Here is a 24823-nt window from a genome sequence, read left to right on the forward strand (position 1 = left end):
GCGCTGGCTGCTCGTGTGCCTATGTCACGTTGCGGACTTTACGACAAGTGCGTGCTAAGTGCTATAACATTCAACTCGGATTTTAAGTGTTATAGACAATTGTAGTAGTGAAATGGTATGGTGAAGGGCGGGCGGTGTTTGCGCCTGCGCTGGATGCGGTAAGGGCGGGCGGCGCGAGCCCCGCCGGCGGCGCCGTGGCGATGACGGTGCAACGAGACGAGCGCGATTCGCGCGCGCCCAGGACTCGCTTCATGATCACTGATATACTGGATGCGGCTCCAAGGGACCTCAGCGCACATCGAGACTCGGACTCGGATCGATCAGCGACGGATTCACCAGGTTAGCATGGTTCTATCAACCAGAACGATTAAATGGGCTGTCTAAACCTTATGATAAATGTTATAGTACTAGCACCTTTACATATTTAAAAAATCCAAAGTTAAGACTGATTAGGCATATATTAAATAAGCATTGACTTTGATGAAATTTGAAGATTGTAAAATATTTGCGTTGAAGACATTACTTATATAATAAATAAACAGCTCATAAAAATCACAAAAATAAGCATAGATCAAAACAATGGAACACGATAAGAGACAATGGATGGAAAATACTAGTGATTATTTAAAAAGGATGTATAGCTTCGTAAATATACAAAATTTTCCTATTCTTATTAGAACTGAATAGTTACAATTTCATGTATTGTTGAAAAATTATATACATTTGGTAACCAAGTTAAATAGCATTAGATTATATATGCTGATTACATATATTATTAAATCCAAAGGTGCATTGTAGTACTCCAACAATTAGTGTAAAAAATAACTTAAAAAATATTTAGGTACGTTGCGCTACTATAATTTGAAAACGGTAACAAAACAATAAATTGGTACAAGAATAGACTAAGTTATAAATTACGTAAATATTATTTACCTACTAACGGCGTGTACTAAAAAATGTACTTAAATATAAATTATCCTTTCAGCTCTTTCTTTAGATAAAACCCGGCGCCGCTGCATATACGACATAATGTTTACATAAATATAATTTCCTGTATCTTATTCATAACCATAACCAGCTAATGCTTACGTATTTATCACTTTCGTGTCAAATTACAGACAAAGCTTTTAGAAATAAATCCCATAATTAAAGGAATTAAAAATTGTCTTGAAATCTTCAAGAAAAAGACATCAACGCGACGTACCCATTCACGTAACGAAGGATTACGTACTTTTAATTAAAATAATTGTAACAGTTTGATACAATCTCATAATTGTTATACAACATGGGGTCATGCTTTGACATCTCGACAATACTGAGAACAGTCACGCAAGTTTATATCTTACTGAGAAACCATTGAACAATAGATCTATCGAGTTATCATATTACAGACACAAATTAGCATAGCCTCGTTATTATTTATTTAATGCAAGATTAGGTACTTGTTTAAACTATATGTGAATTTGTTGACTTTTTTTGAGCCCTCTAGCATTTGCCCCCTATTCTATAAAAAAAATAACTTTCTCACTTAACCGTGTTTAGTTAACCAGGCATAGGTACTTTTTAGTTGTTACTATATATTTGGTCTAGACATATTATGATTGTTTTGTTTTATATTGATGCCAGGGTCTGGACCTAAAATAATCTTATTAACGTATATTTAACAAAAACTGGATAATTTAGCTTTGATTTTCATGGAAGCTAATCGTGAGTTATCACTTGCTAGTCTTAAACCTCCAACATATCATCAATATATCCCCTGTAACAAGATTAAAAATTAGAATTGTTATATGTAAATTTTTTATATAAACGTAACTTGACTTAAACACAATAATTGTTAGTACTATGAAGGTATTAAATTAGTCACTTCTACATTGCAAATGCAACAATTTAATTCAATAATATCTATATAGGTTAATAATAATTTCATTCAGCGAATATAATGGCTACAATTGAATCATAAAACTAATTTAAATACTGCAAGTAAATAATATTACACTACAACATTGTAATTTTAATAGCTATAATTTCTGAATGAATCTTCCGATCAAAGTATGATGTAAATTGAATAGAGGACAAATATACTGATTATAATTGAGCACCTAAATAATGTAATTGTGATTTTGTGATGATATTTACTTTAAATCAATATTGGGAAGAAAGCCGCTGAAGTATTTTCACTTAATTATAGATATTTGATGTATCTCGCTATATAAATAGAATTCACAGGTTATCAGGACCGCCTGGGATTTTCTAAGGCTTGCGTGGGAAATCTAGTCGAATTCATGACTTAAAAACTTTATTGTGTGACGTACCTTTGTAGTGCGTAACCTAGGGTTATTGTGATTAGGATACAGTACTGGACATCGAATCCATATTATAAGTTTAATACGTTTGAAATAGACTTTATAACTCCATAGTCTAGAATTACGGTGAATTTTATATAAAAAACTTGAAATTCATTTTTGAAATAGTTTTTAGAATAAATTTTTATTTTAAAAAGATCTTATCTAATAAAGAGTTTTTGAAATATAGTGAAATTAAAAATATAAAAAGATAATTTTATAATTTTCCCCAATTATAACTGTATTAATTAGCACTGCATATTTTGATTAGCACTTTTAGTACATAATTTCGTAAAATTTTTATTTTAATAAATTTTCCTCGTTTTTATTAGGTATTTTTCGAATATATTACTTAAATTTTATATTATCATAATGAAAACTTTATATAACTAAGTATTTAGAATATTATTCACCTACGTAGTGTACAATTTTTTTTATAATTAAATATAATAAATAGAAAATTAAAACCACTTTAAAAAGTTTGGTCTCTGTGGCAGTGTACCTTTAACACTGGCAGCATTTCCTGGCTGTATTGCGATACTTATTCGTAGAGCGAGGAAAGCACAGACTCTGTGGTCACCCAACTAGGCGCCAACATAAATCTTTAATTAGTGCCCGTGGACTTGATCCCCACGGCCCAAGAGTCTCTACTCGAAAGAAAACAAAATCTAAGTTGGAGGAAAAACTCTTGAAAGAGGATGTTTGATTATGTTCTGCATTCTTTGTGGTCGCCCCAGCTTTTTTTGCTAATGTATTCATTTCTAATACCATAAATAATAATCATGGCCAACTAGCAATACCAACAATACCTACTGACACAAATTCACCTCTTTTAGAAATCATATTACCTATAAATGCATCGAAATTATTTGTTATTTGTATAAAGACTCAAAAATCTTTACAATTTAAAGTTATAATATTGACCTTATTAAGGTCATCCGTCAGGTGGAATTTGAAGAAATCTGATCCGAAATGAATCCGGCCACAGATCCTGTCAACTAAACATAATTTTGTGTGACGTGTGTTTAGTAATCTATGAAAATTGAAACTAATGTTAAACACAATTCAATGTATGTATTTGTTATGTATCCAAATATGAAGGAGATATTTTAATTACAAATTTTAGATTATTAGAGTTAATTCATTATAAGGGTATAGTTAAGTGTCACTCTATATTTTATATTTAATTGTATTGAAAATGACTTTTATACTTGACAGTTTTCATGTAGTTTTGGTGCCTTAAGAAAAACTTAGGTGTTCTAATGTGAAAGAAGTTATCCGTTATATATAATTTGTATTATATTATACTAGAATTAAACAATTCATGGCAATTCAGATTTATCTTTTGTCCGTAGGATATTTTACCATGATGTACCAAGCTTTCAGATATTTCAACTTATCAAAACTCAAAGATTCATGTATAAATTTGAATCGTATTAATCTATCGTCGATTTAATAGACAAGTCGATAAGCCGAGCGTTAAATAAATTAAATAATAAAACGTATAATGGGCGCGATAAACAACCCGTTCAACTCTAAGATAAACCCTTAAAAATACAGAATTAATCCTGGATGAAAGGACTCGGGGAGACTGACGTCATAATCAGCTTTTTGTCAAATGTCAAGCGCTTTAAATTTTAAAATAGCTCGAAATCATACCCTGTGATGATGTTACGTATTGTACAATCGCGAGCAAAGTTTTAAAGTATATTTTAATATATGGATTAAAGTTATTAGAAACACGGCTTAACTTTTGTAATTTGACTATAAAACGCTTCACAGTGCTGTAAAGCGAGTATAAAATGATTGGATATAAAAAAAATATGAAAAAAAAATTAACGGCTGATATAAAAGAAAATGGAAGAGAATGCAATTTTTTATTTTTTATTTTAATGGGGTTAGGGGGCAAACAGGCAGGAGGCTCACTTGATGTTAAGCTATACCACCACTCATGGACACAGAAGGGTCGCGTGTGTGTGGCCGGCCTTTTCAAAATTTGTACGCTTTTTTGTTAAAAGACTGCTGGTAGAATTAGTTTGGAAATACTTGAGTGGGAACTGCTTCCACATAGCGATGGAGCGCGGCAGAAATCGCCGTAAAATTTTTAAAAACTTTTCACAAAAATTCTTTTGCTTATTTAATTCTATCTATATAAATATTAACCTTGATTATACCGTAAAGCGGTATAATGATTCACAAGCCATAAATAGGTATAAAATATTTTTACTACAGTAATTGAATGTCGTATTAAAAGTAAACGAAAAACGTAAATATGCCAATAAAATCTTACTTTTAGAATCACATTAATAATCTTTAGTCTAGAATCCAGCCAAGTTATCAAATGCCCCCAATTACCATCAACATCCATTTACAATTAAGAACTGTAAATACAATTCTTGCATTGTTATTAAAAACTCCATTTACGAAGAATGTGAAAAATACAGCATTTATAGCAATTAGTGCTCAAAACTCTACTGGCAATTTAACTAAGTAATTAGCCTGGTGTTTAATTGTGGGGTCTTGGTCATAGTAAAATCGATTACATTGTAACTTAATACAATTGAGTAATGCAATATAAATTATTTATGGATATTATCTATATACAAAAAGGCAAACAAGGTGCGTTGTTGTTTTTTATTTTTTTTTAATAAATCATCTAAAAACGTAACTACTAACGGAACGTTATGTTTTGAGTTATTTGTCTGTGTTTACTTTTAAAATATTATAACTATTTTAAAATATCCGAATAAATTATGCGAGATTAAAATAAGCTTTATTCGTGAATATAAATAACTGTAGTGAGATTGACTGACTGAACATTTTAATTATATCTTTGTACTAATATTCAGACACATATAAATTGAACTATTTTGTCGTCGCCTGTACTTTCGAAGCCAGTGGGTCGTTACTTGAAACGTCAAACGTAACCTCAAGCGCACATTGCTAAGCTGCTTAGAACCTTGACAGCTGAAAACACAATCTTATTACAACCACATAAGATTGGTATTCCAACAGGCATCTTTTGGCATAATAAGCCGAGGTGACGATTCTTTCGTCAAGTAGATAAAATCCAAACTTTTTTGTATGACAATAAATAGATTACGATTTATAATAGGCCCAGTTCTACCGTGCTATAGCTTCAATCCCGGCTTTGCGTCGCATTTGACAGGCGTTGTGAGCTGTGAAATCGATTTCGTTTTAATGTATACGTCTTAGAAGCTTTTTTATTTGTATTACTTTGTTAAGCGGGTGTGGGGACAAATTTAATTTGGCTTGAGATCCCAAAACGTAAAAGTGTTTGTGTTGTTAATTAAATTTAAAGTTATTATCACAACATATATTATGTGTTATTCAGTGACAAATTATCCGAACGAACCGCTGTTTAATATTTATTTTCTCGGGAATAAAACAGATGAAGATTTAATGAACTAATTACCAGACTAGAGAAACGAAGACTATTTACAGAGATATTATACTTATAATGCGTAAATATGTATTTTTAACAGAATAAAATATATTAATAATAGCAAATATTATTAAATTGTTTATTAAAACATGCAGGTGATATTGACATTCGTCTGGAGACGAATAATTACAATTATAATTTCTAATAGTCTATTAGTAGTGTTTGTGGTGTAGGAATACTCTATCTCCAAGCACTTTATTGGAGTTGAGTGTGACGTTCGTAATTATAAAATAATGACATAAAAAGAATTATTGTGAGACACATAAAACTAATCTTAACAGCGATATGTATAACTTCGCTTTTCCAATATAAATGTTTAGCATTTTCCTTTCACATCTTTTCTCTCCATATGTCAAGGCGATTTCAAAGATTTCCCTTTATAGCGAGCGTGTAATGGCCTATTTATGCGTGTGCCCACTTCAATGAACATATATTGGCACACTGTTTCAAATAAAAATACCGTAAAATCATTGAACCCATCAATGGGACATATTTGTATTTTTCGTTAACTTTTGTATAGGTGTGTGGGTAGAAATTATGGTTTACTGCATCTTGTATAAGATATAGCTCACCTGATGTTCAGTGATACCGCCGCCAATGGACACTCTAAATGCCAGAGAATCTCGAGTGCGTTGCCAGCCTTTTAAGAATATAGAGATATATTGCGCTCATCGGAGACTTGTACATGTCTTCGATGTTTTTGTTAATATAATAAGCTTCCGTAGAACCTATTGGTCAGGTCAAATAAATTTCTAATTGAATGCTAGAAAATATATGCGAACACGCATAGCAAACAAATCACAAAGGGCTGATTATCAGTAGAAATTATCACATACAGTTTTGATAGGATATCGAGAACTTGCGTGACAAGATGGTAATTAGACCGGACAAACTTCTAACCTAACATCGATGTGGTAAACAAACACTTATCATATTGGGTAGTATCAACACTCCCTAACAAAATACCCAAATGATGTCATCTAAGGACGAAACCCAACTTTAATACCGGTCACATTATAGCCCTGATATAGCTTACTCAAATACATGAAACGAAAACTGAACTTTAATATGGAATCCCTAACGTTGTAATTTACCATACACGCACAAACTTTGACTCTTATCCGATATTATTGATAATAAATTTTAACAATGACAAAATATGCAATAATATTTCGTAGAAACTTAAACGGAAAACAATTATACCCACTTGTATAGCTGTAAAGTTAAATTTATGAATACGAATTAATGTTTTAGCATTCAATTAAATAAACTACGTTTTTGTTAACTCTCGTTAAGCACAATTATAGTTAATTACTTCAATTTAGAATCGCTCTAAGACGTTAAATCGCATAATTTAACATCAAAAAACACTAACCATTTTGAAGTTAATTATTTGCTATTGTGCTGAAAATAGTGCTTTGAGATTATGTTAAATATTCCCAAGTTACATGAAAACAGTTGATTTGTCCATGAGAAAGAAGCCATGTTTTAATGTTTTGCGCCAAAACTCGTTGAGACGTCATTTAATTGTGCGTAACTTTTCCACTTCTTATGAGATGAATATGTATTTGAATTTTTAGATTTGCAATCATGAGCATTAGAAATCGAACATTGTCTATTCTATTTTAAAAAATTCAAATTAATAGGAATAGATATCATATTCATATAACTAAAATTGTGTACCTTTAATGATTCGAAATTTGAAAATAAAGTATATCAACTACATTGTAACATATTTTCATTTTAGTTATATTTTAAGTTCTAACTATAGACACGTCCATGAGTAATAGTAAATCATCTTCCAAGCAAATAATTATGTTGTCTAAGTTATGCAATTATTTGCACTAAAAACAAACAATTATATTTGTCCTGCTTTCGATCTCAAAAAATTACATCTATGCAAGGTAATAAGAAACTAAATAATGACGTTTTTTTATCTAAAACGTACCTTCAGTCACACATATTATTATTGTAAATGCATGCATTATTGTTTTATACATTTTACTATGGAAGTTAATTTGACGGGTACATATGGTGTCTTAAAAAAAGATATCTAAATAAATACAAATAATATAATATAATATAAATACAAATAGTCAAAATGGCCGACAGTAAAAAAAATACCAAAACGTTTCAAACGGCACATTATGTAAGTTTATATTATCATTTAAAAAGTAATTCAAGCCCACGCGTTATCTCATTACATAGTTAATTAGTAATTAATAATCTTATAAGTAAAGATTATAGTTAGGCTGCGTCTACACTGAATGATTATTGCACGAAATTATTTTAACCCTCGACAAACGAGGCTCTTATCTAATATTTGCGTATACGGTACGTTATCACCTTAATATTTGTATATAAATTTTTATTTCCTTATACAATAGCTTGTAACACAAAAATTTTAAGAACGGAAGGAAAATATAATCTAGTTACTCATGTGTCTGTGTGTTATGTGTGACTATGTATTTTGTATATAATTGTAGGAGACGTTATAACTCTTTTCAAAAATTCAATTTTAGACTTTTTGCTTTGACTTTTGGCTTTTGACAGAAGGGAGAATGTGACTTTAATTAATTTTGTTTACGTCAGTGTGGTCATAGCATAAGCGCATTAATATGCCAAGGTCAGACTACTAATTACAATTATTGTAATTAGATCTAAAAGGTAACGTGAAAGTCGTTCATACCTCACATAAACCAATTAAGAAATTATGGATAAATATGAATTAATTACTTTCAAATTGTAAATAATATTATTAATATTATGGAGATCATTTTATTTAGAGGAGAGTAATAACCATCTATGTGGCCTGTAGAGCCATGCTTTTCAGTTTAGATTGATATTATTACACATAGTTAATTTACAAAACTATGTGAAAACCATCGATAATTTATGGTAGTATGTGCTTTTTTCCTACTATGACATGTATTTTCAGGTATAAAAGCCAATGCCGTTAGTCGTGTGATAAAGGATCAGCCTAGCAGTTCGACTGCATTATAAATTAGAAATCGATGTGGTGTAAAACTCAGAAATTCTATAAGGACAATCTAAAAGGCGGCGGGAAAAGCATTGCTTTTTTGTGATGACCAGCATGTGATGTAGATGGGGCAGAAGAGCTTTAGTTTGAGTAGAAGTATCCGCTTCTCGGATTCCGCAATCCCACAGAAATTCATCGACGCAGAAATCTTAAAAACAGATACATCACAAACATACACAATTGAGTAGCAAGGTCTTATTCATAAAATTACTGCCCTTGGTTTTCTGTATAAAATTATTATAATCTTTTCATAGAGAACATTACGTAAGTTTAAATTTAGATTACTTCAACCAAAGACAAACTAATCCATTCAAACTTTGGAATCGTATATGAATGTTTATTTTGCATTGCTATTTAATTTTATTAGTTATATTCAGTTTTATTTATACACATTATAAAACAGTATAAGCTAATTATAATTAATTATTTAACCCGTTATAAGGCAAGCTGTTAATGTCGGTATACATTGGTATACTTTTAAAATTCTCATGACATATATACATAACCTAAGGATCTATAGGCGCACGCGCAACAGATTTGCGCTTAAAGAAGATCATATATATAGACGAAACGATCCGTTTTTAATACGTTAACACCTCAATAAAGCCTACAACAAATCTGACCCTAATATCACAGATTAATTCTATTACTTAAGTGTTTATTGATCAATTAAATTCTTAAAAGCAATCAAGCGATAATATTCACTTAATGGCTTAGCTTATCTATTAAATCCGTGGGATGGACAGACATACAAATGAGGTCGTATTCGATTATAAACATATTAAGCCTTCCCTTGAATCGGTAATAAATGCTAATTTAATTATTGTTAGCTTTGTACGGTGGCTTTACCGTCTCGGCTTTGCTTCAACTATAAATGAATTATACGTTTTATGTGCAAAGCTTTGGTTAATACAGTTTTTATACAGATCTTTGTTAGGGTCAGATTCAGAAACAAAATTTAATGCGGACTATGCCTCCCGTATTTGACTACCACATTTATTTAATCAAACGGACGGGTCACCTGAAATTAACTTTCATCTTGTCAGACGGCTCTCACCAGGCTTTTTTGACCCTAAGTTAATTGCCTTAAGAAACTCAGTTGTGGAACAACGGACGTGGAGGTAATATGGGTGGAATTTCTGCCCCGACGTCCAATGATGAAACTCGTCCGAACACTATGTGGCTAATGTGGTAGAATATGCAGAGACATCCCACAAATCTATACAACGCCAAGGGATCAAGCCAATAATGGTCTTCTGGATTCTTATGAATGTGATTGGTCGTCTCTACATTGAATACGGTCAAGGAGAAGGAGCTGGTGAGAGCAGTGGGTCCTTCTACTCCATGTGGATTCGATTTTGCGCATAATGGAAAGTGGTGGCCCGTAGTGAAGTACCGCCTCGTCTGGCTGAGCAGTCTAAGCTTCTTATAGGGTTATTTAGCCCTCCCTTCTAAATGACAAAATAAATAATAATGGTGCCTAACTGGAAATAAATCTAAAGAAAGAGGAGATCGATTTTATTTAAAAAAAGCATATAAATACATTAAGACAGCATTTGTACGCAAAGTTACGAAGTGCCTTTATCAACATGTTTCTTTGTTTAATTTACTTCAGGCTAGTAGTATCCAGCCGTCTCAGTTTTCGTAAGTTCTTGTAAGCGTTAATTGCGAATAAAAAGAAAAATCTGTTGGTGCACAGTCGTGCTTCGAACGACTTCGGAGTTGAGCCAAGACTCTTAACATCAAATATAATATTTACATCTACTACTCGTAATAAATCTGTAAAATATTTAAAAAAAGAATGTCACTTGTCGTAAATCGTAAAAGCAACAAAGGATTATGTGCACAGGCGTGGGGTATTAGGGCAGCGAAGTGTAGAGGTTGCGGTTTGCCACCCAGGCACTACCTACTGCATATTAACGTGTATTATACATTTTATTTACATCGACTAATTACTTAATTACTTTAAGTTGTCTCGTGGATAGAATATTAACAACTTGATTTAAGAGTAACCTTTTTAAATTAGAAGAAATGACATTCTATACTGGAAATTACTGCTCTTAGGCATGGAAAATAAATTAAAGCGAAATGTGGTAGTATGTAGGTTGTAAATCATATTTGTATAAAAATTAAGGTTACTTATATCTATAAGACATACACCCACACGCATTCTCTCTTTCATATTATTGTTAAATCTGCAAACTATCTAATTGGCGTTTTGATTAATAATTGAGCTGTAAGGTTTTTCTAATTAAAGAAATAAAAAGTTTGTCTTCTGTGTACTTTGGTCAAGCTAATTATATTAAGTATACGTATATGTTCACGAATACTTTAAAGAAAAGACGACATATGTAGATTATATTCACGTTTTTGGAATAGGTTTAATGTTCGCCTGATTCAGCCTTGACAACACCTTGTCTATTAGCGATTTTTCAACGACCCCCAGTAATTACGAGCCATTAGGGTCCTGCCGTTAATTTATTATAATAAGCTCCAACTGCCGAGTTGCTCGACCGTGAAAATTATTATCATTAGTGGGCAATAATGTGGCTACGAGAACAAACGTCATTACCCTTATCAGACACGCCTTTAACTTGAAACCTATTTGGGACATTGCACATTCTACAAATTCTCATATTATACTTATTAAAGTTAGAAGTTCGATTCGGTTTCGCTCTAAATAAATATTCGCGTTAACCCAGAATTATCTAGAATTTATTTCTTGATTTAAACTTAACGTCAAGTTTGAACTAATTAGTTATAACTAAGGCTAAAAAGAAGTGTGAAATTAACAATGACATTTGACAGCCAAGTCACGCGGAGCATTTAAAACTAAGCATAAACAAAAACTGTTCATGCAATGTGCTTGCCACATTATTTAAGGTTTGCTTTAATAATTAGTAATTATAAATGATTAATATAGAAATAAATGTTTCAAAGCTTTCCTACAAGGGCTTAGCAGAAGACTGTCTACACTAACAAAGTAGCCATTAACCATACGTTACTCGTTTAAATCGCAAATCGCATAACAAAGGTAGAGAAATGAGACTTCTTAAGTATGGTTAAACGTGTAAGCCGAAGCTTTGTAACCTAAGTAAGTTTAGCGTAGGGCTTCTTGTGGTCTGCGCACTTCCTTAGCTTGTCTCGCAACTCCGATTTACTAAGTACTTATCTGGGGTATTAATTACTCGTGTTTTGTTTGTTTTACTTTGTATTAAATGCAGACGCAATTTTCAATAAAACGATAAAATTCTAATCTGTAGAACACGTCTCCATTTTGAATAAAAAATATTTCTTAATCTGTGTCTACAGCAAAGTTGGCGTAAGCAATAGTCATCTGTCATGATATGTATAGGACCTATGAGATGTCAGAGATGTCAGAAATGGTGTAGTGGTTGTAGTGGTTGCAGGGCCTTACAAACATTGTGTAAAAAAAACTTGGCGATTAAAAAGAGTGGCGGAGAGTTTATTGCCAGTTCTTCTCTTCCGTTCTACGCCCTTGATTTGAGAACAGGCAGTAAATGTAAAATTAGATTCATATAATATTTCTTTTTTGACGTTCATAAGTGTACATTATGTTACCTATATGAATAAATGAATTTTGACTTGACTTGACTTAACTTGCGCGCGTAACTGTCAATGCTTTGCTGTAGTCTGACCTGAGGCTGTGGTAATTGAATAAATGTTTAGATATTTATGTCTAAAGAAGTATTTTTCTGATCAAATGGTTTAACTTAAACTCCAATCGTCTCATAAAATGAAAATTTCAGAAGAGAAACTTCAGGGGAAATAACGTAGGCCATAGGATATTACTATTTTACTGTAAATCGCAAATCGAACGAATTCCAACTTCATAATTACAATCCATAGAATAATTTGTTAATTATATGCTGTGTTCAGCATACTATGTACGCAATCGTATTATAATTTAATAGTTGTCTATGGGATAAAAACGCTACCGTTTCTACCCGTTACTTTATAATGAGCAGGTAAATACTCTTTTTCTGGGTACAGAATAAATACTTTCATACATTGTATTGTATTTTTAAATAGTTTTCCTGCTCAGAGGTACTACTGAACTTATTGTATCATCAATTTATTATAGTAGTTGATCTCTACATATCAAATCAAATAAAATTATCTTTATTCATCTAGGTAAAGAAGTATACTTATGAACGTCAAAAAATTTAATTAATTGTACATAAACTTACATTTACAATAAATTTAATTGTCAAGAGCGTAGAGCGAGCAAGAAGAACTGGCAAGAAACTTTCCGCCACTCTTTTCAAGATTTTTATAATATAAACTCTTTTTTAGCTATAGTTTGCAATTTTTTTTTTCGATGATGCATTCATCAATCTATCCTTTCAGGTGTAAAAGACGACTCAGATGACGTATCAAGTAAAAGTTGTGGGGACGCCTCTGCGTTGGCGAAGAAGCAACGGAAAGCACGGACGGCCTTTACAGATCACCAATTACAAACTTTGGAAAAGTCTTTCGAGAGACAGAAGTACCTAAGCGTGCAGGACAGAATGGAACTGGCAGCGAAACTTGGGCTCACGGATACGCAGGTCAAGACCTGGTATCAGAATAGACGGTATGTAATTTTTTAAATACTGTTAACATACTTTATCTACCTCCACCTACGGTATGTTTATTCTGTTCAATTTTATTCAAAGAATATATGACCTACTTCAGGTTTTTGACGGTGAAACGAAAGACGAAATGTAACTGAAGTGATGATCAGTTAAAGAACGTTTGTCGTATTGTTCATAAAGAGCGTACCAATTCTTAAAAGGTCGGCAACGAACTCGCGAGCCCTCTGGCATTGAGAGTGTCCATGGGCGGTGGTATCACTTAACATCAGGTGAGCCTCCTGCCCGTTTGCCCCGGTTCTATAAAAAAAATACCTTTGTTTGTCACGTGGCTTCAGCGTGCGAGTCACATCGGTCGTAGGTTCGATCCCCGGCTGTGCACTTATGGACTTTCTGTCGATGTCGATGTGTGCCAATTAAAACCAGCATGAATAAAGACCTTAAAAAGTCAACGTGTGTTAGCTGCAGAAGGTAAATCACCTATGAGAAATGATCACTGAATTTTTTTAAACAGCAGCCTTTAGCTTAAAAAATGAAAAGTACGATTTCACCTCATATAGACGATTAAAAATATGAACTTTCGATTCTTATATAGCTTTATAATCGAAAAGCTCGTAGTTTTATATTTGGCTCTTTGTATCTACGTGTTTGATTACAATATTAATACGCTTCTCGTGAGACCGCCGGGTCGCGCAGATCAATGCTGAGTCAGCGTTGCAGTCGCGCGGTAAAGTGTATCAAAAATGGATTAGAACAATCGTAAAGTAATAAATATGCGCTTAAATTAACATGGATAATAATTACTTTATTACCATATAAGGCTTCCGTCAGTATACACTTATATTATAGCAACACACATAGTAAAGTTGTTGCTAAATTATATCTTTGTTTGCTTTAGTTTGTTTAAATAAAATGAATAATAATTACTAAATAATGCGAATACAAAAAATTGTATGCCTATTTTAAAAATGCTGCCATGGAAACCTAAAGAAGGTTCTATATACAATCTAAACTAAAGTTATGAAAAATAATACTATTTTTTACATGAATGTACCAGGAGCGGTGATTTAAAAAACAAACGGTAATAATTAGGGTTTTAACTGCCACCGACCGCGGCACATTTAAACGCTACTACAAAAACTATAATGACTTAAAAACTGACTTCCACTATGTTTAAATGTATACAAATTAATACCTCGATATTGTTTTCTGAGTATTTTTTATCAGCTTTTGTTGGATTACCTTGAATCTGTTACTATCTAGTTGTAATTAGATTAAAATCAAAAGGTGTGTTCTTGAAAACTTCCTTTCTTCCGACTGGAATAGCGGTTCAGATTCCATGAACTCGACGTTAATAGGCGTATAAAAGCTAGTGTTTTTTATTTATTTTTCTGAATTTAATCAATTACCATCTAAAATTCGCAATATTGGTGTGTTTGAGAAATTCAAAAAGGCAGTAAAGATGCATGTTAGAGTGAACACAGTTGACTGAAATTAAGACGGCTAATGGCGACGTGTATCTCGCTCGTATATGTACATATTAATATTAAGTTTCGTTTCGGTGATTATTACTGCCTATAACTTAGTTTAGGAAAACTTAGGATTTTGTTGATTTTTTTATAGGTTAGTGAAATGACAGACAAGTACAATCATTAAAAAAATATTCTCATCATTAATTTTCATCATCTTTAATTTTAATACTGAGCTATCGTGATTGCTGCCATGGTAACGATATTTTTGGTTGTACTACCGTGTACTTGATGGGAAAACATTATAAAAGAGCGTGTAACTACGCTTGTTAAGAGAATTAATAAATTAATAGTATTCAGTTTCGACTCGTTTGTCCCACTATAAAATTCGAACACTATGCGTTACTATAGGAAGTAGACTGTGGCAAAGGCGCCGCTGTCATCCGCCCAGTCTAAGTTTTTCTGCCGTTTTTTGCCTGGGTTTTTGTTGATTTTCTTTAATTTTGGTTAAACTAATGTTTGGTCTACAATTTTTCGGTTCGTGAAAGGGTGTGAAATCGGAGTTAATTGAAGGATGTATAGCTTTTGTGTGCGGTCATCTTGTGCCGACCAATCTGAACTTTTTATAAATTTGTACGTAATGTAAATAGAAAGTAGAGGACGGTAAATTTTCCAGTTCTTATAGAGAAATACAACTGCGATTTTAAAATCTATGTGTTTTTTATTTATTGAAAGAATATTTTTTTGCCTAAATCAAGTTACATTGTATTTTCCTTTCGATGCTACAATGCCTTCAGAAACACATTTCTGTATTTAGTTTTTCTAACTGAAAAATAGAGCAACTTTTTTGCGAGAACGAAATGGTCTATGTCCGATGTCAATGAAATAATTTTACAAAAATATTTCGTAGGTATTCCTTTTATAAAATATGGTTGTACTTAGACTTTTGGTAGATAAGGAGAGTTTCTCATAATTCCTATAAATATCATATTGAAATTGATTTATTTAATGGATTCTTCGAGAGAAACAATTTTAATTCCTTTAATATAGATCAGCGTGTTTATCCAAACACACTCTACTAACCAAAAGAAAATGTCATAATATTTGAGATAGATTCTTTATGTAACTTGAGGTTGAAGATAAATAAAATGAATGTAATCCAAGGTTAGGATTATGATAAAAGATTGTGGATGTGTGAATCGTCGACTCTTGACCAAAGAGTTTGCAAGTCACGGCCGAGCCGGCGCCAGGCATTATTACCAGCTAAATTGATACTTTTAACAATACATTTTGTTTACTTAATTGTTTTAAAATATACACTGCCACTGAATTTTATATTAAATGGTTAGGGAAATGAAAAAGCGTTTTTTATAAATTTACCTGCATAAGTTCAAGTGTGTAATTTTGATCTCAATTTTATATTAATATTCTCTTAGATTTTGCTTCTTGATTTTACTGATGTCTTTCTCTATCCTGATGAAAGAGACGAATCAAGCAGTATTGTTTTCTTATTCACCATTCAGTTGATATTTTATAAAATGTAACTTACTTAGTTTTTTTTAAGTACCAGCATAATGTCTTTATGAATTAGCTGAGAGAGGCTCATCTGGTGATAAGTAAAACCGCCGCCCATGGACGCTTATTGCCAAAAGGCTCACAAAGGCGTTGCCGGCCTTTTTAAAATTGTTACCCTCTTTTCTGGAAAGACCTAAGTCCAGTTTTTGACTAGTTTTTGAATAGTTATTTACAGTAAAATCGAATGATTTAGGCGCTGTGGTAGCATGATTCTCAATTGTCATTAAAAATAGTTAGTATCGTAAATTATAATTTTGTCTATTTTGATAAGGGAAATATTTATTCTTAGAGCTTTGGTAGTATTTATTCAGTCACATAATATAAAGTAATTATTTTCCATCGTTTAAAGCATTTCATTCAAGGGTCATTAATTGTACAGAATTACAATAATTTATTACATAATAATAGTTCTTTTCTGTTATGCAGTTTCTTATACTCAATCATTATTGGCAATTAAAATGCGGCGTTATTGAATTTATTACTGTCATAAAATTCATTAGCATTTTATATTTACCATATATAACTGCTGTACTAAAACCATATAAGACAAAATAATTATAATATAATTAAGAAGAGGAAATTTTTGATTGTTTATGTGCAATGAATATCCTCAAATATATTTCACCATTAGGAATCCTATATTATTATTATTAACATAGGGATGTTAAGTTATAGGATATTTAAAAAAAAGGAAGAACATGATGTATTAACAAACACAATTTACTAATAATATTTATTGGTTGAGATGCGAGGTTTGAAAAGAGGCGTTTGGAGATAATATGGAGTTGACGCTCGCGTACTCATTATTATATATAATTAAAATACGTGTACGTACGTAGTATTTTGAGCACAGTTTGTACCGAAAACTTTGTTAATATTTTTTTCCAACTATTACCGTTTTTCGAGACTATTACACTTCTTGATGCCATGTACTCCGTGAGAAGATTGAAAGAACAAAACCATCTGAATTAGTGTAAGTGCACGTTAGTCTTACGTGCGCAACAGTTGCAAGTACTAAAATGAACACCAGATCTGAGTGTCTTCCCCTTAATAAAGACTATAAGTAATGTTATTGGACACTTTTAAAAAACAAATATCCTTATCATTAAATCAGGTTAGATTTAAATTATCTATTAGTCTTAAGTTACGGTAGATTAATATACAATATAGTCTCAGTAAAGGGGCAGTTAAAAACCGTTACTCTATACTCCGAGACAATATTTTAAAATATTGGAGAAATGTTTATAGTAGGTATAACATTCTTGTAGCTGATTTTATCCAAATTTATAAACAAACGAATAAAACACTAGAGACAAAGATTGTCGATTGAGGGTTTTTAAAAGGTTTATATGTAATTTTTTACCATTACAGTGCAATATTAGCTTTTTGCATTAAACTAAAAGTTAAAACGCTAATTATACCATATTACCAACTACAGTGTTTATTTTGGTCAATGCACTTAACTTTTTATATTTACGTTTAATTTAGAATATAATTCCATAGCGAATGCGCCTTTGATCTTGTACCAATAAGCACAAAGCTATATTTGCCTCTAGCGTCGAATCTACACTAGACTATCTACACTGGATACCCAAAATAGTGTTAGATTTAAGCACTTAGTGTAAAAATGGTTCGTCCTAAAATAGTTTATTAAATAACACGTCTATTGACAACTAAGTTTATAGATTAAGAGAATACGTATTTTCATCTGGTAGGCAAAAATATAGATTGATTTATTGGTTTATTTATAAAGGTTTAGACTACTATTTCACAGTAGGTATTATCATTTTTTTTAAATATACCCATATTCTGGGTAGCCTTGTCTTCCTTCTAACAACTTTTATTATAACTTTACTATAATCAGTGAGAAAAAATTAAATAAAAGATATAATGAGAGGTATATATTTTTCATTTTTCCATTTTATTTATTAAAAACGTTTAAGTACACGCGTTAGAAATAACAAGGCAGAAATCTTTTGAAACATTTTATATTTTGCCTTATTCTAAATTTGTAGAAAAAATGACACTAACATAGGAAAAAACTAAAATGTTGACTATAGCTAACTTCACGGTGTCGGTTTTTTAGTTACTAAAAAATTTACTCTCATCGTTTTTCCGTAACGCGCTAAAAGAAGTAAAACTTATTCGAAAGAATAACATTAATGTCACGAGAAACGCCTAGTCCAAGAATCTTTTAAGTAAACTACAAGTATGGAGACAATTATATTTTTTGTCAGAGCTATACAAGGACATGTCATTTACTGACGATTATTGTAATAAAGAAAATTAGTGCTTATGCATAAGCATAAGAAATTTTATTACCTGAGCGAATCAATCAGTAACATATGTTAATAGTTTCGTTTAATCATTTATAATCTTTGCAATTCAGTATGTTTTGCTAACAAATGTTTGTTTTCTGTAGAAAGGTTGTGTAATTATAACAACATCCCAAAATATCCATTAAAAACATTACAAGATATTAAAATCTTTGTCTAAAACTAAATATGAAATACAAATAATTTCTGAGCGCATCGTTTTATTGTTTGCAATAAATTCTACAGGCTTTCTTTCTACAGGCAGGCATCATTATTAAAACCTTTTACCTCCTACATCAAAAACTATAGAAGTTTCACATACGGGAGTCACAGTACGCGCTAACTCCAGTTTCTGTATCTCACCCTAAGACGGAAGCATACAAAATACCATGGAAACGGGCTTCCAGCATCTTGTGTAACAAGAAAAATATTTTATTCTGAAACCGTGTGACTCGCACCTAATGACATAATATCGGTGGTAGCTACCGAGAAACAGTATAATCGTTTATAGCGAACTTCCAAATTACACCCAACAGAGACAAGGACGCTGAGGTCACTAGGCTTATCATTTTGTAACTAATCATCATTGCCATTTTGGATTTGGTCGAATTTTGATTCTCTCTATAATTTACCAGTTACATATTTGGTCTCTGATTATCTTTGAGAATGTTGAATTGATAGTTAGCTCATGAGAAATAAATACAAAGTGTCGTTCTGAATCATGCAGGCTGTGATGCGCGAACGACGAAGGTTATACCACTGGTTATTTATTTGTTTAATAGGAAAATGGTTAAAGGATATCTCCTTTACACAACAAGTAACTTTAGTAAGTAACTTTTGACAAGTAGGTAAATAAAAAACGCTATTTCTACAAGAATGTTTGTAGAAATAGCGTTTTCCATTTCATTTGTAGGTATAATAAAAATAAAAATAAATCAGTGGCGCTATAACCTCTTTAGGTCTTCGCCTCAGATCTCTGAATCTGTTTAATGATCATTTTTAAATCTAATAGGGAAGTAGGTGATCAGTCAGGTATGAGAGTCGCACGCTGAAGCCACTAGGCCAACACTGCTCTGTAGGTATAATAGTGGAGACAATTTTCATGAAGGCGATATTTCAGTTTGTAAGATAATCTTCGATCAATACGAAGCCGCAATGTCTAAGGCAATTCCCAAAAGAACACTCGCTCACTAAAACTTTCTAAGCAGCGTATAAATAACGTTCGACTTCGCTCAAATTGGGCTCGCGTACAAAGGGGCTTAAGTGTATCGCAAACGTTTCAGTTCGATGAGTGTTCATGTTTGTTTGGTACAAGCCGAATTCGCATCACGTCGTCAAAATACTCAAATCGAGATAAAAACTCCCTGTAGGAGGTCGTAAGCGACCGATTTATCGGACGACTTTAGTCTTTAAAGCGAACACTTAAGGCATGTTTTAGGATGAGTTTGGCAGACAACAATTGAATCAGTTCACGCAGCATCAAATCACTAAACCACGGGGCGGAGCGTAGTCTCCGCTGGGGTTGGGAGACAGAGACGGGTGATCTACCTTTCATATCACGTATCTTAAGTTGAAAAGAGACAAGCAGCGTCTCAAGATGTCTTGAGACGGTCGAAAGCTCGGAGCTTTGTAACCCGCGGCGAAATAAAAGAGTGTCATTGAGCAGATTGCCTCTTATTCAACACTTGACAATTAAATAAGTGCTCTTGAGTGTTCGCTCTCGGAATAACCCGTCACAATATATGATTAATGGGGTCTGAGAGGCTTTCTATCGAATGTCAGCTACTGATAATTATTATGAACTTAATAACGTTGAAATAAAATATATTCGTGTATCGAATGATTAAGTGTCTCGTTTTATTAAGTTTATTGATAGCAGTAGTTTTTCGTTACACTACGATTTAATTTAGTATTGAATCATTCTATAAAGAATAAATATAACTTTACAAACGTATACTTATTACTAGGTCTCCGGATTTTAAAAGATATTACCGCTATACCGGATAAGTCATCATTAGTATCGCGTCGTAATGTAATCAAGCAGTCCTCGTTTATTTAAATAAATTTTCAACACACTGAATAATAATAAACTCGAACCTTTTATTGTCAGTTAATAAATTAATCTTGTCATTCATTAGACGCCACGAATTTTTACAAATTAAAATTAGTACACGCAGCCGTCGTAAAATTTTGATTAATACTTAAAAACGTAGGGAACATCTGAAGCCCTCTCCATTTACATTTAATAAAATTAAATGATGCATTTAGAGAAATTAATTAACGGGAGTCAGTGAAGCGTCTTGCGACCGCAACCCTCGAACAATGGCTTCCCCGATATTATAAGCTCATCCCTACACAATAATAAAAAGCTCACTTGATAACAATGACAAACCACTTCGGAACTAATAGACAACTGCAGGACGGAATTTAATTTCGCTACGCAGGGGAGCCGCACTCCAAATTGCTTTTATGGGGTAATGATGAAATAAATTATGTCAAAGTGGATTTTGTACAACCCTATTAGACAGTATAAAAAATTTGCCAAGTCCCAATGAATTTGACATACTAAAGTAAAATAATAGTAAATGTAACTGATATTTAAACTTGGTTTATTTTTGGCAAACTCATAGAAACTTATTGCATTTTATTTTACGAACATAAAAAGATATATTTAAGAAATAAAGTAATTCGTAAAATTTAGAAAGATGGAGTGTTTTATAATGGAATTGGGTCGCATTAAATCGGAAATTTTTCTATTTTTTTTTGTTTCGGAAAAGATACAGTACAATCTGAATAACATTATGTAAATTCAAAAGCAATTTATTATTACAATTCATGACTTTCAGTGAACGATAAAAGTTTCGAACCGAAACTTGAAAGATAAAATAAGATAATTCGCAAATCCACGATTCATTGGGTTAAACGCTTCATTTGGTTTCGGCAATAAAACTTGATAAATGAAGCAAACACATAAGATTTAAAAAAAAACAAATTTATACGAATCTACCCCTTCATCATATATCAAATTAAATAGTCACCGCATCAGTGATTATGTGAGTGCTTAAGACGTTTTGTCAAATTTTATTTATTTATTTTTTATTAGCGTCATCTCTTTTGTATTCTAGAGTGGCCTGTGACAAATTTGATCGCGAGGGTCATTCGAAGGGTTATGATCTATAGGTTTAAGGGTAATAATAATTTTAAACTGCATTTGAGTTTACAATGTGTGAATCCTTATTTGTAATAAGTTATCCAAATATTAAATGATCCGTACCATATTGGTTGGTTTGACTAATATTTTTGTCAGCTTGGCTAATATGCGGGATGTTAACCCTTTTTTTAAATGATCTTCAACCGCTCGCTTTGAAGCTCATTTGTTTTTAAATATATATTTTCAACAACAAAAGTTTTATATTTTCAATATAACAATTTGATATCTCGTTGCTTAAGAGTTTGTCTTGTGCTTAAATATACCTATTGAAAAAAAAAATAGAAATTCTTATAAAACTTGGTAAACAATTAGTAAATATAAACAATCTATTGATAAACATGACGTAAACCCTAAAAGGTATTAAATGTTTTGTCTTTATCACTCTTACGACATTTTGAAAAGTAAGAAACGTGACAAAATATTAAATGAGGGAGCAGTCCATATTAATTATTATTACTTTTATAGGACAAAATGGAAACGACAAACGGCGGTTGGGTTGGAACTTCTCGCAGAAGCCGGGAACTATGCAGCCTTTCAGCGACTCTACGGTGGTTATTGGGCGGGCGGCCCAGCTTATCCCGCCCAGCCGGCGCCCACCGCTGATATGTATTACAGACAGGCGGCTGCTACTGCAGCAGCCGCTGCATCTGCATCAGCGAATACGCTGCAGAAACCTTTACCCTATAGGTAAGTTTACACTTGAAGTTCTCTAATCCAAGGAAAAGCTACCATAGAATCTACTCAAGTCTATATTCTATTGTCTTAGTTTTAATAATGTTTTACTGAAAAAAGCACCTGTGTTTAGAAGATACTGTCGCACAGATTTCTACTGAGACTTAAAAAAAATATATCGGCAATTTAACGTTGCCAAAAAGCTCTTAATATAGTAGTCCATAGTAAATTAGTCTGTCATCTAATTGTTTAGCAATTTTTGTAATTAATAATAAAATACCAAACTAAATTTAACTTTCGTCAATAGGTTATATCCCGGTACGCCGTTAGCTGGCGTTCCTCCTCTTGGTCTAGGGCTCCCTGGCCCTTCAGCGCACCTTGGCTCCCTGGGGGCGCCAGGCCTCGGAGCTTTGGGTTACTACGCCCAAGCCAGACGTACTCCTTCGCCCGATGTCGATCCGGGGAGCCCTTTGCCCCCTCCCAGATCTCCCGTGCCGTCCGAAAGACGATCTGATGACGAAGACGACGATGAAACAATTCACGTATAAAAGTGATAGAAAACTTTCAAGTGACGGTACTGATGCCGTGCAAGTGCATAAGTGGTTGACATTCTGACGCAGGACGTTAAATTTTGTGATATTATAAGCTCAGTTTTATAGGTTAGATGTATATTCATTGATGTTTAGCTAAAGATTACGCCTAGTTTTAATACTGAAAAGTTCTAAACGAAATTTTCTATTTATTTCTTAATTTATACTTATTTTCTGCTTTCGGTACTCAAACTTAAAGACGATAAATAATATGTATGAACAACTGATATTAAGTGAGGTACTCAGTATTATATATGGTGTAAATGTTACAGTTTTGCGGGTCCTTTTGGTTTATTAAAATCAGTTACAAATAAAATTAAATGTAAATTACACTAATAAAATAACTTGTGTTTAGTATTATAATGTATTGTTGGTATGAAATACACATAACACGACAAAACTTTAAACTTTTCTTTAACTATGTTGTATTTAGAGATAGAAAAGACGTATTATTGTGGCAATGTACTTAAGCAATCCCAGATGTGACATTTTATGTCAATACATAGATGTGGTGTTTTGTAATTAAAATGTTGTCAATTAACTTGTGGTTTTAATTTTTTTTATTTATTTATGTGTTTGTTACCCACAACGGATATTACAATAGTTTATTCAAAATATTAAGAAAAAATATTAAATAGAAACTAACAAAAATTGACCTTGTGCATAACTTGTACTCGCACGTAGTGCTTCATCGTTGTATTGCGATAGGAGAGCAACAGGGCTGCGGTCTACGGTAATATTTACCAAGTGCCAACATAAAACTTTAATTAGAGTCTGTGCACTTGTTCCGGACGGCCGAAATTTCTCGACAATTTATAAAGATTCTCAGTTTAGTACACTTTGTGTAGCTACGTGAAAAAGTAAGAAAGATCCTTGCATCTTTAATGAATAAAAATTGTCGAAAGTATGGAGTCTGATGCCAAGAATTGTGTATTGTTCAAGCAATACCTGGATATTTATTATTAGATAATATGACAAATCTACAACATTTTTCGTTGCTTTTCGCGTTCGCTGTCTATTGTTAAAGCAGTTGAAACGTGTTATAAAAACTTTAAATACATAATTTCTACTTAATAGTAGCCTTTTGTTTCAGATACTTTTACACTTAAACACATTTATATTTCTACCTCATTATATACGTATAGGTCGTGTGCCCTTTTTGGAAAAGGCCTCCTCTAGAACTCGCGATTCCTTCAACACTGTACCACTCTCTCTCTGTGCTACTTAATTTGGTCCATTTACCTTCTAAATTGTTTTCCTCTTTTTCCTATGTTGGTTGTGGCACCAGTATAGTACATACTTGCTCCAGTTTTCCCCTTGGCAAATTCCACTTAAATGTCTTCAACACGCATAACTTTTGTAATCAATAAAAGTGCAAATGTAATACGATTGATACCGTAAAGAGATTAATGTATGCTTACAACCCATTTAGGCAGTTAGCAGTTGTTACAAATACCAAATGGCAGCAATGGCGGTGTAACTCCGCTCAGTCACGCCATATTTCTGCTTTCTTGCCCGTTCTGTGAAATCTTTAAAGTGATAAAA

The 24823-nt window shown here is 32.4% G+C and overlaps 1 protein-coding gene across 1 annotated transcript; it reads left to right on the forward strand.

The window, feature by feature from the left end:
• LOC111002235 (homeobox protein B-H1-like) lies at nucleotides 1-23819 on the forward strand. The gene is made up of 4 exons (XM_022272380.2): nucleotides 1-339; nucleotides 13223-13448; nucleotides 22482-22703; nucleotides 22996-23819. Exons 1-4 carry the CDS (start codon nucleotides 201-203, stop codon nucleotides 23234-23236), a joined length of 828 nt encoding a protein of 275 aa, XP_022128072.2. The 5' UTR covers nucleotides 1-200; the 3' UTR covers nucleotides 23237-23819.
• The last annotated feature ends 1004 nt before the right edge of the window (nucleotides 23820-24823 follow it).

This window comes from Pieris rapae, chromosome 12, assembly GCF_905147795.1.
Source record: "Pieris rapae chromosome 12, ilPieRapa1.1, whole genome shotgun sequence".
NCBI lineage: Eukaryota > Metazoa > Arthropoda > Insecta > Lepidoptera > Pieridae > Pieris > Pieris rapae.